Source organism: Schistocerca cancellata, chromosome 5 (assembly GCF_023864275.1).
Source record: "Schistocerca cancellata isolate TAMUIC-IGC-003103 chromosome 5, iqSchCanc2.1, whole genome shotgun sequence".
NCBI classification, from domain to species: Eukaryota; Metazoa; Arthropoda; class Insecta; order Orthoptera; family Acrididae; genus Schistocerca; species Schistocerca cancellata.
Window position 1 is genome coordinate 275101533 of NC_064630.1, and position 17539 is coordinate 275119071.

The 17539-nt window shown below is 37.6% G+C and overlaps 1 protein-coding gene across 2 annotated transcripts in view; it reads left to right on the top strand.

Annotated features, from left to right (window-relative positions):
- The window catches only part of LOC126187587 (band 3 anion transport protein), a 588329-nt gene extending 575693 nt beyond the window's left edge, over window positions 1-12636 (top strand). For both annotated transcript variants that reach the window (XM_049928766.1, XM_049928767.1), the window contains one exon: window positions 9422-12636. In XM_049928766.1, coding sequence (XP_049784723.1) covers window positions 9422-9496 — 75 coding nt within the window. In that variant the 3' untranslated portion in view covers window positions 9497-12636. The remainder of the gene's footprint in view (window positions 1-9421) is intronic.
- Window positions 12637-17539: the final 4903 nt, after the last annotated feature.

Here is a 17539-nt window from a genome sequence, read left to right on the forward strand (position 1 = left end):
ACAGTTAAGTGCAAACTATTGAACATGATGCTTCATAGCAGATGACCCCCACATGTTCCCTTGTTGACCCAACAACATTGTCAATTACAGTAGCTATTGCATGGGATCATCAAGATTGAAATGTGGATCACTGGAAACATGTCACCGTATCGGATGAATCACATCTTTTGTTGCACCAGGTCGACGGTCAGATATGCCATCATTGACACAAATGACTGCTTGTAACTTGTACTGTACCACAGACAGAGACTGATGGGGATAATACTATGCTGTGGTCGACTTTCAGCAGGGCTTGCACACAATCTTTGTTAGTAATCAAAAACACCATGATGGCAATAGGATGTGTGAACATTGTTGCAGACTACTTCCATACCTTCATGCTTGATGACTTCCGCAACAGTTATGGTATCTTGCAGTAGGAAAACTTCATAGAATCTGAATTATTCTACAGTGATTTCAGGAGCATTATAGAGAATTCACATTGAAGTCATGGCCACCAAAATTGGTGATTGGAATACAGTTGAATTACACTATTGGGGCTAGCTGCCCACTTACAAACGACAAGTTCACAATTTATTAATGGGAATTGTGTGACTTGTGTCATGTTTGTAGACATATGGTGGTATATATATCTTGAAACCTATCAACGACTTGTTGAATCCATGAGGTGCAGAATCTCTGCTGTATTGCACTCTAAATGTGTACCAACATGCTATTAAGCAGCTTGCCACAATATTTTCGGTCGTCATTGTATGAAGGTACAATTAGCAGGCACTTTAGCCACTGCAAATTGGAAATATTTCCCATATAAAGGTTCAGAATCATTAGTACATGAAAAATTTATAAACTGTAATTACTGTACAGTACCTTAATTTTACATATTTTTCATCCAATACTTGTCACAGTCAGCACTGCAATTCACAATGTAAAATCTGTGAAATAATGTTGTAGTTGTACACTGTACAAAAATACATGTTCTAGATACACAGCTGGCATACTTGATCTATAGCCTAGAATGAGCATTTGGTTCATTTTGACAGTCATGCTTTTTATTTAATTTATACTATTCATGAGTTGTGTGGGAAAATAATTCACATGATCAAGTATTTTTTTCTTTCTGTGTTGTGATTTCTTAAATGTGATGTCTGCTGTATGTGAGGCCCTTAATCATTGTGGTGTCACAGTACGAGAATGTAATTGTAATAGGAGACACAAATATGTAACTGCATCTGAAATTCTGAATTTAAGAAGATTTTCGCACTAACAATTTAACTATCATACCTCTGAATCCATCTCGTCACACCCCACACTACCATAACCTAATAGATACAGTGGCAATGGAGAGTACAGATAAAGCAATTTGTGCCAGTCATACTTCCTCTGTTGGCCTTTCTGCCAATGTTTTAATATTCTTAATCATCCCTATACAGCCCACTGGAGAAAAATCGCACCTTACAACATTCAGAAATTAAAACCTGTCAAGAATGCATGATACCCTTCAAAAGGACTGTTTAGAAATCCCATGATATGTAATGATCCAAAGTTAGCTTGTAAATTCTGGAAATTAAACTGAAGCCTAATACACTTTATAACAATATTCATTCAAAAGTCTAGAGAGCTCCTGATACTTGTACAGCCATAGAACTGTCTCACATAAAGAATAAACAAGGCACTGCACTTTGAAAAGTCAAGCAAAATCAAACTACTGATTATTATGAAGTATATAGGAAGTTGTAAAATGGAGTGAAGCAAAAAATGTGCAACACCAATATCAGAGAGCCAATTTTGTTGTATACAGCAAGTCAAGTCCTGCAACACTGGGATTGGGGGGTGGGGGCTGTGCAGATTCAGCATTAGAAAGGCAAAATCTGTTGCTGTATTTTCAAGCATCTTTCCAGATGAATTAAATGTCTTTTTCTCAACAGCAGCCAGCTTTCAAGCTGCACTAAATTATCGACCATAAAGTAGCACTTTCATGACAGCTGCATTTTCCATAAAACATGTTTTTAAATGCGCAGTACAGAAAATAATCATGACAATCTTTTTTGTAGCAGTAGATAATGATGGTGTGAGCATACATTTGCTTAAAAACATGGTTAATACTATTTTCTAGTCCTTACATACATCTTCAATTTCTCTCTCACTAGTTGCACACATTCCACTGATCCCACTGAATCAGAGCAATGTAATTTGCCATCAGGCAACTACAGGCTGCTCAGAATATTATGTGCAGCATTGAAAGCTTTAGAGTATATTGTTCATAAACAACTGATAGGCTGCTTTAAAACTTACAATAGATATCAATCAGGCTTTGAAAACATCATAGCCCAGCCGCTGCATTAATCAAATGACTGATGGCACCAAACATACTATAGACAGGACTAAGGGAACCATTTTAACAGCACTTTAATTCAGCAAAGTTTTTGATAGTGTTAATTTAGCTCTATTATTTATGAAAATGAAAAACTGGCTTTCTCAGACAGAATGACATTGTGGTTTGACAGCTACCTCAAAAATAGATATTGACAGGTGGTCCGTGGTTCAGAGAAGTCATCATAGAGACATGTCCTCTCAAAGAGTCCTGAATGTCCAGTTCTTAAGTTTGTTGCTTTTTTCATTCTGCGTTTATAATATTCATGAGTTCTAAATACTTGTAACTACTGCTTACATGCTGACAACAGCCTGTTGTATCAAAGCATGGGCCCTGAGAATATTTCCACTGTCATACTAGGTGTGAATGATGATCTTTGCTCAGCATCATGTTGTTGTTGTTGTTGTGGTCTTCAGTCTAGAGACTAGTTTGATGCAGCTCAGCACCATAGTGGGCACAAAACATGTTTTTTTAAACTAAACCCTAAGAAGATGCAGTTCACCCTCATATATCACAAGTTGATTGCCAAATATTTTCATGAAATTTTTTTCATATATTCCATGATGGTATCCAACTACCCTGTCAAGAACAGTGGAAAACCTTGGCATAATCTGGGAAGAGGAATTATATGGGGCAGAACAAACTATTATAGCACACAGGAAATCTCTCTCTTACGTAAATGTGATCCAAAAGCTCAGAAAAGTGTTTCCACCTAAAGTAAAATGAAAATTAATCCAGTCCTTAATCCAGCTAAATCTATGCTATGAGGTTGTTTGGATGGACTGAACAGTGAAAATTCAGATGACTCAAGCTAGTGTGTAACAATCAGTTGTTTGATCAAGTCAGTTCTTCCTATACCACAAGGGTGGATGTGACCTGATAGGTAATGCACTGTATTGCAAGAATTGGAAACACAACTCTTTTGGTCCATATTGTATACCAATTAGGTTCCTTTTAGAGTATACTAGTTCCATACTTAGCAATCATATACAGCTGCTTGTTCAACAAAGGTCTGTCGTTAAAGACTGAAAAGCTGCATGGGTCACTTCACTACTTTAGAAATGAAATGAGAATAATCCACTGAATTACAGACCCATATCTCTGACATCGATTTGCAGTAAAATTTTGGAGCTTTTGCTGTGTTAAAACATAATGAATTATTCTAAAGAAACCCATCTATTAACACACAGTCAGCATGGATTCCGAAAACAGCATTATTGTGAAATACAACCAGCTCTTTATTCACACTAAATAATGAGTGCTATTCACAGGGGATCTCAAATTGATTCCATATTTCTATGTTTCCAGAAGGCTTTTGACACAGCTCGTGACAGCAACTTCTAATCAGATTGCATGACTAGATTTCGTGCTTTTCTGTCAGAAAGCTCACAGTTCATAGTAATTGATGGAAAGTCATCAAGTAAACCAGAAGTGATACTTAGTGTTCCCCAAGGAAATTTCATAGGTCAGCTGGTGTTCCTAACCTATATAGATGATTTATAAAACAATCTGAGCAGCTCTCTTAGATCCCGTGCAGAAGATGATGTCATTTACCATCTCGTAAAGTCATCATAAAAATAAACCATTTACAAAATGATTTAGACAAGATACACGTATGGTGTAAAAAGTAGTAATTGGCTCTAAATAATAAAAAGTTTGAAGTCAGCCACATGAGTAGTAAAAGGAATCTAATAAATGCTAGTTACACTATAAGTCAGACAAATCTGAAGGCTGCCAATTCAAAATACTTAGGGATTATGGTTATGAATAACTTAAATTGTAATGATCACATAGGTAATGTTATTGGGAAAGCTAACCAAAGACTGTAGTTTAATGGTGGGATACTTAGAACATGCAGCAGGTCTACCAAAGGGACTACCTGCACAACACTTGTCCATTCTCTTCTGGAGTAATACTCCATGAGGTCTGTTCCTTACCAGATAGTATTGACAGAAGACATCAAAAAGGTTCAAAGAAGATCAGTCCATTTTTTTATCATCATGAAGTAGGGGAGAGAGTGTCATGGATATGATTTGTGAGTTGGGGTGGCAATTATTTAAACAAAGGTGATTTTTCTTGAGGTGAGACCTTTTCACAAAATTTCAATCATGAATTTTCTCTTCCAAATTTGAAAATGTTTTTTTGACACCCATCTACATGGGGGAGAAATGGTCATCAAAGTAAAATGAGTGAAATCAGAGCTCACACTGATAGAGTTAAGTGGTCATTTTTCCCACACACTCTTTGAGAGGGGAATGGCAGAGAAATAGTCTGAAGGAAGTTTGATGAGCCCTCTGTGATGTTGTTATAGTGTGGAAGAAAAACTAACTCTATACGTAAGATATAGTGTATACACAAGACCTGAAGGCTGTTCTCCCTGTCATTTCTAACACATGTCTTAATCATCAGTCTCAAAAACATATTACTAACCTGTTGAATATATCTTACCCAGAGTCCAAATGTAAGATTGACCTTTATTCAGGATTTCATCAGTCCACACCCTCAGCACAATTTTGCAGCTTTCGAAGTGGAATTTTTGTCTTAGCAAAACTTTCAACAGTTCTTTTTCTGAGATGATTTCTTGTTTTAGCATTCTTGTGTCTTTCTGCCACTGATAAATGTTTCTGTTGAGAACCAGCAGAATTTTTTTCTGCCAATGAACAGAGTGATTTTCTAATTTAAGGTGTTTCTTAATACACTACGTGATCAAAAGTATCCACACACACCCAAAAACATACGTTTTTCATATTAGGTGCATTGTATTGCCACCTACTCCATATCAGTGACCTTAGTAGTCATTAGACATCATGAGAGAGCAGAATGGGGTGCTCCGTGGAACTCATGGACTTCGAACATGGTCAGGTGATTGGGTGTCACTTGTGTCACACGTCTGTACGCGAGATTTCCACACTCCTAAACATCCCTAGGTCCACTGTTTCTGATGTGATAGTGAAGTGTAAATGTGAAGGGACATGTGCAGAACAAAAGCGTACAGACTGACCTCATTTGTTGACTGACAGAGACCGCCGACAGTTGAAGAGGGTCGTAATGTGTAATAAGCAAACATCTATCCAGACCATCACACAGGAATTCCAAACTGCATCAAGATCCACTGCAAGTACTTAGGCAGGAGGTGAGAAAACTTGGATTTCATGGTCGAGCGGCTGCTCATAAGCGACACATCACACTGGTAAATGCCAAATGACACCTTGCTTGGTGTAAGGAGCATAAACATTGGACGATCGAACAGTGGAAAAGTGTTGTGGGACTGACGAATCACAGTACACAATGTGGCAATCCAGTGGCAGGGTGTGGGTATGGTGAGTGCCTGGTGAACATCATTTGCAAGCGTGTGTAGTGCCAACAGTAAAATTTGGAGGCAGTGGTGTTATGGTGTAGTTGTGTTTTTCAAGGAGGGGGCTTGCACCCCTTGTTGTTTTGCATGGCACTATCACAACACAGGCCTACATTGTGTTTTAAGCACCTTTGTGCTTCCTACTGTTGAAAAGCAATTTTGGGATTGCAATTGCATCTTTGAACATGATCAAGCACCTGTTCATAATGCACGGCCTGGGGCAGAGTGGTTACACGAAAATAACATCCCTGTAATGGACTGGCCTGCACAGAGTCCTGACCTGAATCCTATAGAACATCTTTGGGATGTTTTGGAATGCCGACTTCATGCCAGGCCTCACCAACTGACATCGATACCTGTCCTCAATGCAGCACTCAGTGAGGAATAGACTGCCATTCCCCAAGCAACCTTGCAGCACCTGATTGAATGCATGCCTGCAAGAGTGCAAGCTGTCATCAAGGCTAAGGGTAGGCCAACACTGTATTAAATTCCAGCATTACTAATGGAGATGCCGCAAACTTGTAAGTAATTTTCACCCACAAAATTCAACAACTAGACAATCTGCAAAACATTATTTTCAAATCTGTATCTATAAACTTCGACTAGCATGTTGTTAAGCCCTTTCATGTGTGTTCACAGCTATATGAATAATACTAGACAAAACCATACATAAATTGAAACTGTGTGTGTTTTATTGTTCCACAATTCTAGATGGTGTTGTAAAGATTTTTCAACTGCTCAGCAGTTTATGTACCACCAGAGCATAGCATATGAATGCAAGTGTACAGTGACTCGTTAATGCACAGGCGTGCTCTTCATTTTTCACATGCATTATTATTGGCATTCTCTTTCCAAATTGAGCTTTACTAATGCTGATAACTGAAAATTCATGGAAATTTTGCATTGGAGCATGCAATATATTGTGGAAAATACTTACACTACTGGACATTAAAATTGCTAAACACAAAGATGACATGCTACAGACGCGAAATTTAACCGACAGGAGGAAGATGCTGTGATATGCAAATGATTAGCTTTTCAGAGCATTCACACAAGGTTGGCACCGGTGGCAACACCTACAACGTGCTGACATGAGGAAAGTTTCCTACCGATTTCTCATATACAAACAGCAGTTGGCCGGCGTTGCCTGGTGAAACGTTGTTGTGATGCCTCATGTAAGGAGGAGAAATGCGTACCATCACGTTTCCGACTTTGATAAAGGTCGGATTGTAGCCTATCGCGATTGCAGTTTATCGTATCGCGACATTGCTGCTCGTGTTGGTCGAGATCCAATGACTGTTAGCAGATATGGAATCGGTGAGTTCAGGAGGGTAATACGGAACGCCGTGCTGGATCCCAACGGCCTCATATCACTAGTAGTTGAGATGACAGGCATCTTATCCGCATGGCTGTAATGGATCGTGCAGCCACGTCTTGATCCCTCAGTCAACAGATGGGGACATTTGCAAGACAACAACCATCTGCATGAACAGTTCGACAATGTTTTCAGCAACATGCACTATAAGCTCGGAGACCACGACTGCGGTTACCCTTGCTGCTGCATCACAGACAGGAGCTTCGCATTGGTGTACTCAATGACAAACCTGGGTGCACGAATGGCAAAACGTCATTTTTTCGGATGAATCCAGGTTCTGTTTACAGCATCATGATGGTCACATCCGTGTTTGGTGACATCGTGCACATTGGAAGCGTGTATTCATCATCGCCATGCTGGCGTATCACCCGCCTTGATAGATGGGGTGCTGTTGGTTACACATCTTGGTCACCTCTTTGAACAGTGGACATTACATTTCAGATGTGTTACGACCCTTGGCTCTACCCTTCATTCGATCCTTGCGAAACCCTACATTTCAGCAGAATCATGCACGACCGCATGTTGCAGGTCCTGTACGGGCCTTTCTGGATACAGAAAATATTCGACTGCTGCCCTGGCCAGCACATTCTCCAGATCTCTTACCAATTGAAAATATCTGGTCGATGGTGGCCGAGCAACTGGCTCATCACGATACGCCAGTCACTACTCTTGATGAACTGTGGTATTGTGTTGAAGCTGCATGGGCAGCTGTACCTGTACACACCATCCAAGCTCTGTTTGACTCAATGACCAGGCGTATCAAGGCCGTTATGACGGCCAGAGGTGGTGGTTCTGGGTACTGATTTCTCGGGATCTATGCACCCAAATTGCGTGAAAATGTAATCACATGTCAGTTCTAGTATAATATATTTGTTCAATGAATACCCGTTTATCATCTGCATTTCTTCTTGGTGTAGCAATTTTAATGGCCAGTAGTGTATTTATTCACAATTGCCTTGGTTGCGCTGGGTAGACTTAAAACAGTTTACCTGCTTTGCATCTTGTGAGTTGCCATCACATGTAAAGATACTGGAATGATGAAATGCAAAACTGCTAATGAATATTAAAAATTATTAAGGTAAAGATAAAGAGAAAACTAAAAATATACATAGTATCTTGTTACAAAAGTTTAAAATGTCAAACAGTCAGCTAATACCCATTTTGGTCACTTGACATCAACTGCCTCACATACTCTTGCAATAAATAATGATTACATTATAGTTCTTAAACATGTATTTTTTTATAATTGTACTTCCTGCGCTTGTAAGCTAAGCAAGCTGGTGTACCATTTACAAACATAAGCATTCCACTTTATAAGATTGGTAGGTGAGCAGGCACGGCATTGTTGTCAAGTGCTTAAAGTGTGTGTTAGCTGACTGTTTGACATGTATCTTTTGTGACAAGATACTGGGTATACATTTATTTTTCTCTTTATCTTGCAAGTGTTTAATTTTTTATATTTAGTAGTACCTTGCATTTTGTTTTGTCTGTATTTGTTAGTTCTTCTGACAATGAGTTATAAGAGTCATATCTGGTAAACAGTTATTACTCCATCCTATGAAATCAAGACAATCTATTTTGAATAAAAAAGAACTGAAAATTGCTTATCATGTCAAATAAATGTGCAGGAAATAAAGCAATCTAAAACTCTCACTGTTAAAATAGTCACCTGTGTACAATAATACATCAAATCTTTTAATGTGTGACCCACTTCATTATTATTCTAGAAACAAAGATAAAGTTGAAAAATTGCTCCTGGCACATTAAAGGTGTTGGTTAGAGAAATGTAATAATCCTGAAGATGCTATAGCCGACTTCATATTTTGAACTGTTTGCTACTGAAAATCTGGCCTTTAGTGATATGAAGTTTTTATATTATGGGAGAAAATCATTATCTATTGCATCACAATAAGCATTGAGGATGTAGTCTCTAGAGATATGGATAGTCACTCTTCCACTTGTAATTACATGGAGTTCTGTGCAACCTTTGTAAAGACATGTCAGTCTGCTCACAAACAGATGAAATCTCTTATCACAGATGTTTCATGCAAAACATTTGCAGTCCATATAGCAAAATGAAAAATATGAAAAATTAGTGACTCTTATCCTGTAAATGTGTTTTGGGTGTGTCTTGAATCTCTGAGGAGAGAGCTCTGCTTATGAACAAAGATAACAGACTAAATTCACAAGTGTATATTATTAGAAGAAAGATATTATACATTACAGACAAATATTAAATGTAAACATTCAACTAGACAAAAAAATCTGAAAATTGGTGACATGTATGTTGTTTCTAAAGCATTGCACATTATTGTTTCAGCTGGACAGTAAAGAAGCAGATGGTGACAAAGAAGATGAGTTAGATTTCTACACTGAGGCACCATTACCAGGATAGAAAAAAAATCTCATCTTCTGCACCGCATGTACATTTCCCATTATTTTGTAGCTGCAGGAAAGAGCTACATCTGTCACTGTAATGTGTCATGCAGAATCTAGATGGACATAAAATTAAAAGCAATAATCATTTGACTCATTTATGAGTGGTGATGTGTTCTTCTGAACAAACAGCATTTAAACAGTTCCATCAAGTTGGCTCTCTGAAAACCAAAACTTTGAAAAGTGTGTGTGATCTTCTCTTTCCAAGTGCCTTGTAAAAAAAAATATTTCTAAAAAAAATTTTCCTGTATGTATGTATGTAATTAATTGATAATGTAACAGTTAAGCAGCTATGATAATTTCTTTAAAATGAGTCTTTCATCTACTAGCTCTCTTTCTTATTGGTAAAACAAATGAGCTATTATTACTTTACCTTATGTGTACATTCATTGTCCTCAGTAGAATACTGCAAGAGACATAAAAGGAAATAAATATATATTGTCTACAATATGAGAATGTGCATACAGCTGTTTTGCAAGAAAAGTGTTATAGAAAGCTGTTTGCCTCTATCTGGCTTTCATATAGTATAAATATTTTATTGCTTGAGAATCATTTTCTGCCGACTTTCAAGCAGTCTGACATTATTTATGGAATAATTAAACATTTCATTTTGTCATCTAAAATGATTCAATTATGTTTTCTCTACGAGGCAACAATTTTATTTACATCAGCTGTCCATTACTATCAGTACCTGTCCTTTTTCATGATAGTGTATTTAAGGTTTATGTTTGTGGAAATCAATGTAGTTGGTGTTAAAGATGGTACAATGACTCTTCCCACATTTATTATATTGTAGTTAATAATGTTGGAGATGAGTACTATGTCATTCACTGTGAAGCATCCTTATATGTATATACGTGATCACATGTACTTTTGTGTTTTGTGTGTATGTGTGTGTGTGTGTGTGTGTATGTGGAGAGAGAAAGAGAGAGAGAGAGAGACAGAGAGGCATGAGTTAGCGCACAATAATGCAAACGACGTGAAATGAAAGTGAGAAATTAAGGAGGTATGGAGGAGAGATATAGATTATTAACTTATCTTATTGTCTTGGATATTGTGTGAAAGTTATGAAATAACATAATAAATATATTTTTAGAAATTTACACAGATGTATTGCTTAAACACCAATTGTAATGGACATGGTGCTACTTCTTTCAAGTTCTTCCGGCCTCTAATTAGTTTTGTGGTTACTGATACTGACTTAATGGCCTGTGGCACTAACATGATGATATTTCTTTTATGATGTGTTTAGTTTCATTGACTGGTTCACATATGATACTATCCAGCACTTTAGTATTAGTATCTCTGAGGAAATTTTACATGCTGTATACAAATAAACCTTATCATGCCTCTTGTTTACAAGCACTCTGAGTCCAAGTAACCAGTAAGCTACATTTGCAGTATCAGACAAATGTGAATAACATTGTATAATCTGTTTTTATTTTCAGTATGATATTGATTTCCATAATTTCACTTCACTACAACTGAAGGAGCGATGTGTATGAAGTAATCTCCCATCATTTCTTATTTATGATGTTAACCTTCTTCCATTGTAAACAATGTACAGTTATGTACAGATTTATACGAGAGTTAAAAGAATCATTGTGAAGTACCTGCAATATAAAACTGGTGCTCTGCTAGGGACTTATGGTAATTAACTCGAGTGAACAGAAAAATGCTGAGAAGCAAAACAAAATTTGAGTGGAGAAAAATAATAAACGTTGATAAATATAAGCTACTTAAGTGAATAAAAAAATGAAGAAAATATAACACGATATGTTTCATAAGCTGTTGCTGAAATCCATTACTTCAGCTGGAAAAAATGGAATGTGTGACTTACTATATCAATTTGAGTAGGTAGTACTCACATCATGCTGCCACTACAGTAAATGTCTGTAATAGGTAAAGCATGCAGCAAAGTGGAAGGAATTTGTAAAGCACTAAATATCTGTAGGGACCACATGAAGTATATATATGTTGAGTTAAGTAGTTCATTTGAATAGAAAGTCTTATAGACTGAAATGTTTTGCACTGTAACAGTAATTTCTTTCAAAATAATTAACTGTATAATTCTTATCGATCTTCAACACACTGTCTATCTGGAATTTAGGACTATTTATTGTACTTGTACACTCACTGACAAAGAATGTGATATAGTGGTAATACTTAGCTCCATAAATAACTCAGTAATTGACAAAGACTGTTCCTCTACAGTGTTTTTTGCTTTATCTCAAGCTGTAATTTTAAATTTTTATGTAGGACATTAGAATATAATTGCAACTATTAATTTTCCCCTCACTATCTCAAGGGATACTGTTAGGAATCTACCTGAGCTTCATGACTTTGTCTAAGGTAATGTTACATTATTCCATTAAATTTATTTAAATAACTGGTTTCATTAACAGATTGTTACTGTGCTTAAAAGAGCAGATGTGTAGAATATGAACTTTATGAAAATTTGCCATTATACAGTGGAGCAATTTTGGCAGATTAAGTAGTTCCAGCCTGTCTTGAGATGTAATCAGCTGCTCGTCTGTGATTAAAGAACTACTTTCTTCTGTCTACTGAAATTTATGAATTTTAGATTTGTGGACTGCCAAGCTTTCAAAATGTCTGATTTGTGGTTGCCCTTAAGCAGATGACTTTCTTATAGCCATATTTTATATGGAAGAGTAATATATTTTTAAAACATTCATCTTAAACATGGGATGTTATCCTGGATATATTTTTTGTATTTCTTTCATGTGAATCATGGTTTTGGGTGACATTAGCCTAAATAACCATGTCACAAAACATTCTGTGATAGAAAATGTACGTAGTGCTAACATACAGTATTAAACATTGTACTTATTCACATAAAAATATGTATCATGGAAAGTAATCATTAAGAAAAAGGCTTCTTTATGATTACTTACACTGAAAGAGTTATTGTAGCAGCAAATCTGATATTTTCTGTTATCTCAGAATGGTGAAAGTCTTATCATGTATCTTTTTCCTAAATTAATTGTAACACTTAAAACTACTCATGTATCCCATGAGATAAAATGTATACAAGATACATTATTTGGAACATATTCAAAATAAATACCTGGAAGTCTTCGTGTTATTTTATTGTTATGATATTAAACGTGTCAGTAATTCAAGAGAACTCTATCCACACTTGGATACTGGAATGTGCTTACATAAATGTGTTAATCATAAATGAAGTAGGAACTCATGCATTTAATCACAAATAATACAATTAATTTTGCCATAGATACTAAAAAAAAAAAATATGCATTAACTGCCATGTTGTCTTCCAATTCCTAACGTGTGTTATGCATATTCACACACTGTAAGGACTAAAATGGGTAATCGTCTGGTTATTTCCAAATTGCAGTTATGTTAATTGAAATAACTCTCATATTAAATAAAAAATGTCAAAGTCACAAGTAAAACAGATCCATTATACGTTTCACCTCTTCTCTTAAATTCCAGCAGTCTAAAATAAAAATTGGTCTTGAAAGCCCTCCTAGAAATTTATCACAGAATGTAAACTATAGCAGAAATATGTGCAAGCCCATTCATACTCTTGAGTAAAATCAAAATTCATTAAATAATATTCCTTTTTTATTTGTATAAAAAAATAATGATTTAAAAAAACTTCAAGCATTGTTTCAAACATGCATTCTTTTTTTTATTTGATGTTTTATTGCAAAATGTGCTCCATACAACCATCAACTATTTATTGTTGTGCAATAAAAACAGCTTTTATTTCTCTGCAACACCTCCTGAGCATCCTCTTCAATACTTTAGCCTTTCAATAGTACTCTGTTAATTGCCACTTCTACTCAGCCCGGCTCCTTAATTTTAATATCAAACATTGGTAAAATATTAATTTTGTTTCATTAGAATTGTTGCTCTCAATACAATACAACTTCCTTCCTCCTTTAAAGAGCTGCTCAAAATTTAAGCATTTTATGTGACACTACTGCACCTTTAAATATGAATAACCTAGGTTGAATATTGATGTACTGAAAACAAAAGGGAAAGGAACAGATTCTTGTTTAAAAAAAGTAAACTTGATAATGTTTTGTTAAAAGTACTGAGGGATAGTTGGAAAGGAGGGGTCACCCACTCACACACTAAGTTTACAGTGACTCATTTTTATTAGATAGCTTCCTCACAACAGATGGATCCTTCTCAGCCTGGAGTATGAGTAAACTATCCATCCTACCAGCCTTTATGAATATATCCCTCTTCGCTTCCAGAGAAAGGAACTACCAGTTCTAGAATATAGGTATCGTTTTTTTCTACTCTTTAAGTGTTTCTGTTGGTAAGTTTTTGGACTTTCACCCCCTGAAATCAAATCATTCTGCCTCTTTCTGTAGGGAAATTTTGTTGTATCTACATGAGACACATACACACCCTGACAAAACAACTGAAATACCGAGAACGGGAGGAGGAAACAAAATGTGACTTCACAGGTTGAGAGGGTATGTGATTACAAAATAGAGTCAAATTTACAAATAATTTAACAGTGTGAGCCCACTTATCAGTATTTCATTACATCCTCTGTGGCCTGAATATAAATCACTGATTCAGTTGGGAAGTATGTCATAATGCCATTGTATCCCCTCCTGCAGCAAAGTGGGCCACATAAGTTGTATCTCATCCTTGATATACTGGTGCTGGGATAGAGATGATGTCCAAGCTGTCCCACACATGTTCTATCACGGAGAGCTGTGAGGCTTTTGCTGGCCATTGGAGTACCCATCATGCAGGTAGTTCATAGAGACACAAGCCATTTTCCTGTTGAAAAGAGGTACCAAAATACTGTTGCATGAGAGATCACACTAAAGGATACAGTATGTCCATGATGTACTTTTGTGCCATCAGAGTTCTCTCAATCACTAACAGCCATGACTTGATGTCATACCTGATAACTCTCCCCACCATGATGCCAAGAGTAACACTGCTGTCTGTGTTATACGGGATGGGGAGAGGTAGAGAGAGGCAGAGGGAGGAGTTGCTGATGGGTAGCAAGCAGCTCAGAGGCAGGCAGCCGGTTTGCTGGCTAGGAAGCAGGTGATTTGTGATCCATGGGTGTTGGAGCCCGAGGGCAGGGGCATACACTGTAGGTGATGTAGAGATGTGAATTCAGAGGGAGGAATTGTTGGGTGGAATATGTGGGGCAATGGTTTACCGGAGATTGAGGCCAGCAGAGAATGTGTTGCAATGATAAGTCCAGTCTCTGTAGTTCAGAGAAGGTGGTGGTAGAGGGCAGGTTCCACATGACCCAGGTTGTCAAGCAGCCATTGAAATCAAGCTTGTTGTGCTTAGCTGCATGATGTGTCACTGGGTGTTTAATTTTGTTCTTGACAGCAGTTTGACAATGGCCATTCATCCTGGTGGACAGCTGGTTGGTAGTCATACCAACATAAAAAGCTGTGCAGTATTTGAGCAGAGCTGGTGTAAGACATAGCTGCTTTCACAGGTGGCCTGGCCTCTTATGAGGCTGGATAAGCATGTGACAGGAGTGAAATAGGATGAGCTGGATGGCTGAATTTGGCAGGTCTTGCACCTGGGTCTTCCATAGGGCTATGATCCCAGTGGCAAAGGATGAGAGTGGGAGCAGTATAGAGATGGACTAGGATGTTGTGTAGGCTGGGTGGACAGCACACCACCACTTTAGGAAAGATGGGAAGGATCTTGGGTAAGCTATCCCTCATTTCAGAGTATGATGATAGATAATCAAAAGACCCTGATAAAGGATATGGTTCAGTTGTTCCAGTCAAGGGTGGTGTTATGTGAAGAGGGAGCACTCCTTTGTAGCTTTTTTTTGGGGAAGGGGGGGGGGGGGGGTGATATGGCACAGGAAATCTATTCACGGACAAGATTTGGGGAGTATTGTGTGCCTTTGAAGGCCATAATGAGACCTTCAGCATATTGTTACCCAATTGTTCTTGTCATTGAAGATAAGTCACCCATGGGAGGCCAGACTGTGCCTCCTTTGCCAATCTGTTTATGGGCCATACAGTGGAAACCTTCCTAGTGTCCCAATAGTCTGATCTAGGTTCATTGATGATATTTTCATGGCTAAGGCTTTGTATATTTTTAGGGCTAAGTCACCTTATCCTCATTCCTTCACAATCTCAACACCTTCTCTCCCATCTGCTCCTCAAGCTAATATGCCACCTTCCTGATGACTCCATCCACACATTTGTCCACATTAAATCTGCTATCCACCAACACTACTTCCAATACTGCCTTGCCACCTGTGGGCGAAAACTCTCTTGCCCAGTGTATGCTGGTTCATCAAGGCCTTTAGAGGCAGGCATCATCCTCCTAAACCTAGTCTGCAGATTCTTTAAGGTATTTAAGACACTTACTTCAAAATTAGTTGTTAGTCCGTTGTAAAAAATTGTGCCCATTGTCTGTCGACTACACTCTGCAACCTTTTTATTACTTGTAATCCTGTGAATGTTTTCACTTCTGTGTAGATTGCTAGTGCCCCACCTGAAACCACCATCTTCACTTTTACCATAACAATGATAAACTTCTGCTGGAATATGCCAGTTGGCAAATGTTCATATTTACTATGCACTCTTCTAGCAAGTGTATTGCTAATTTAGTACTTTTACTGCTTTTGGGGGAAAGAAATGGATTTCAGTACCAACTATTGAGGTAACAGATTACTTATCATTATGTCCTAGGCAGTATGAAAAGATACATGTTGCTGCATATTTTTCTTTTGATTTATTTTCTTCACATCTCATTTACTTGGAAATGGTAAAATGTCACAGTAAAAAACGGTATCACATTAACTTCTATTGACAATTATGCCACATGTGGATTCCACTGATTATCTACTTGTATTGAGGACATTAGTGGACATATTACAGAACACTATATTAGATCACTTCATGTTAAAGAAACTCACACATTCTACTGCACTTAGTGTTAAGTTGATACCAGGTGTTCAAGTATGAAATGCAAATTTTTTTGTCTAAAAGAACATGTTAAATTCAGAAGAATGATAAATAGTATGTGCTCCATTGTTTGTTATACATTTTTCCCATATTTTGGACAATTTGTGAATATCATGCCAGTAAAAATTTTCCCCTTTGGCTGCAAACCATTCATCGAGACATCTTTTCAATTCTTTGTATGAACCAAAGCGCTGCTGGGCAGGTGTGTGACCCATTGATGCAAACAGGTGGCAATCGGGAGGAGCCAACTCTGGTGAATAAGCTGCATGGGGTAGAACTACCCAGCCAAATGCTTCCAATGTGCCGCGAACTTGTTTTGCCACATGTGCAGGCATATTGTCGTGAAGAAAAGTAACGTTGGGTTGACTCTTTCAGTATTGTGGTCCTTTTCCAACCAGCTAATGGTACAACTTGTTTGTTTGTAACATTTTAGTATTAAGATGCCCAGGTTTTGACAGCTCATAATAGACCACACCCCTCTGGTCCCACCAAACACAGAGCATAATCTTTCTGCCAAAGTGATTCGATCTGATGGTCAATGTGGATGGTGTGCTGGATCTACCCACGATTTTTGCTCTTGGCATTCTCAAAATATATCCACTTTTCATCCCCTGTAACTATACAATGCAAAAAGATTTCCTTTTTTGGAAGCAAAATCTCCGTGTTTTTGCACTTTTCCATTTGCCTGTCTTTCAACAAATGTGTTACCCACATAGGAAAAGGGGCAGACTTCAGAAAAGTCACCCAGAACCCTGGGTCAGGGGAGACTAATCAGACGGGATGAGAAGGACAGACATCCCATCCGGTAAGTCACCCCTGACCTAAGGTTCTGGCGACTTTTCTGAACTCTACCTCTTTTCCTAAACCTCTCCAGTTCTTTCCCTTCACCCTTTTCCTTTGTCTTCAACCCTTTTGCCAGAGGCCACTGGGTCCTAAAATTTGCATACGTAAAACCATCTTGTATATGTGTGTTCTACTGCCACTTGTTGAATAGATGTTTCATCTGTCCAGTTATATTATATTGTCAAAAA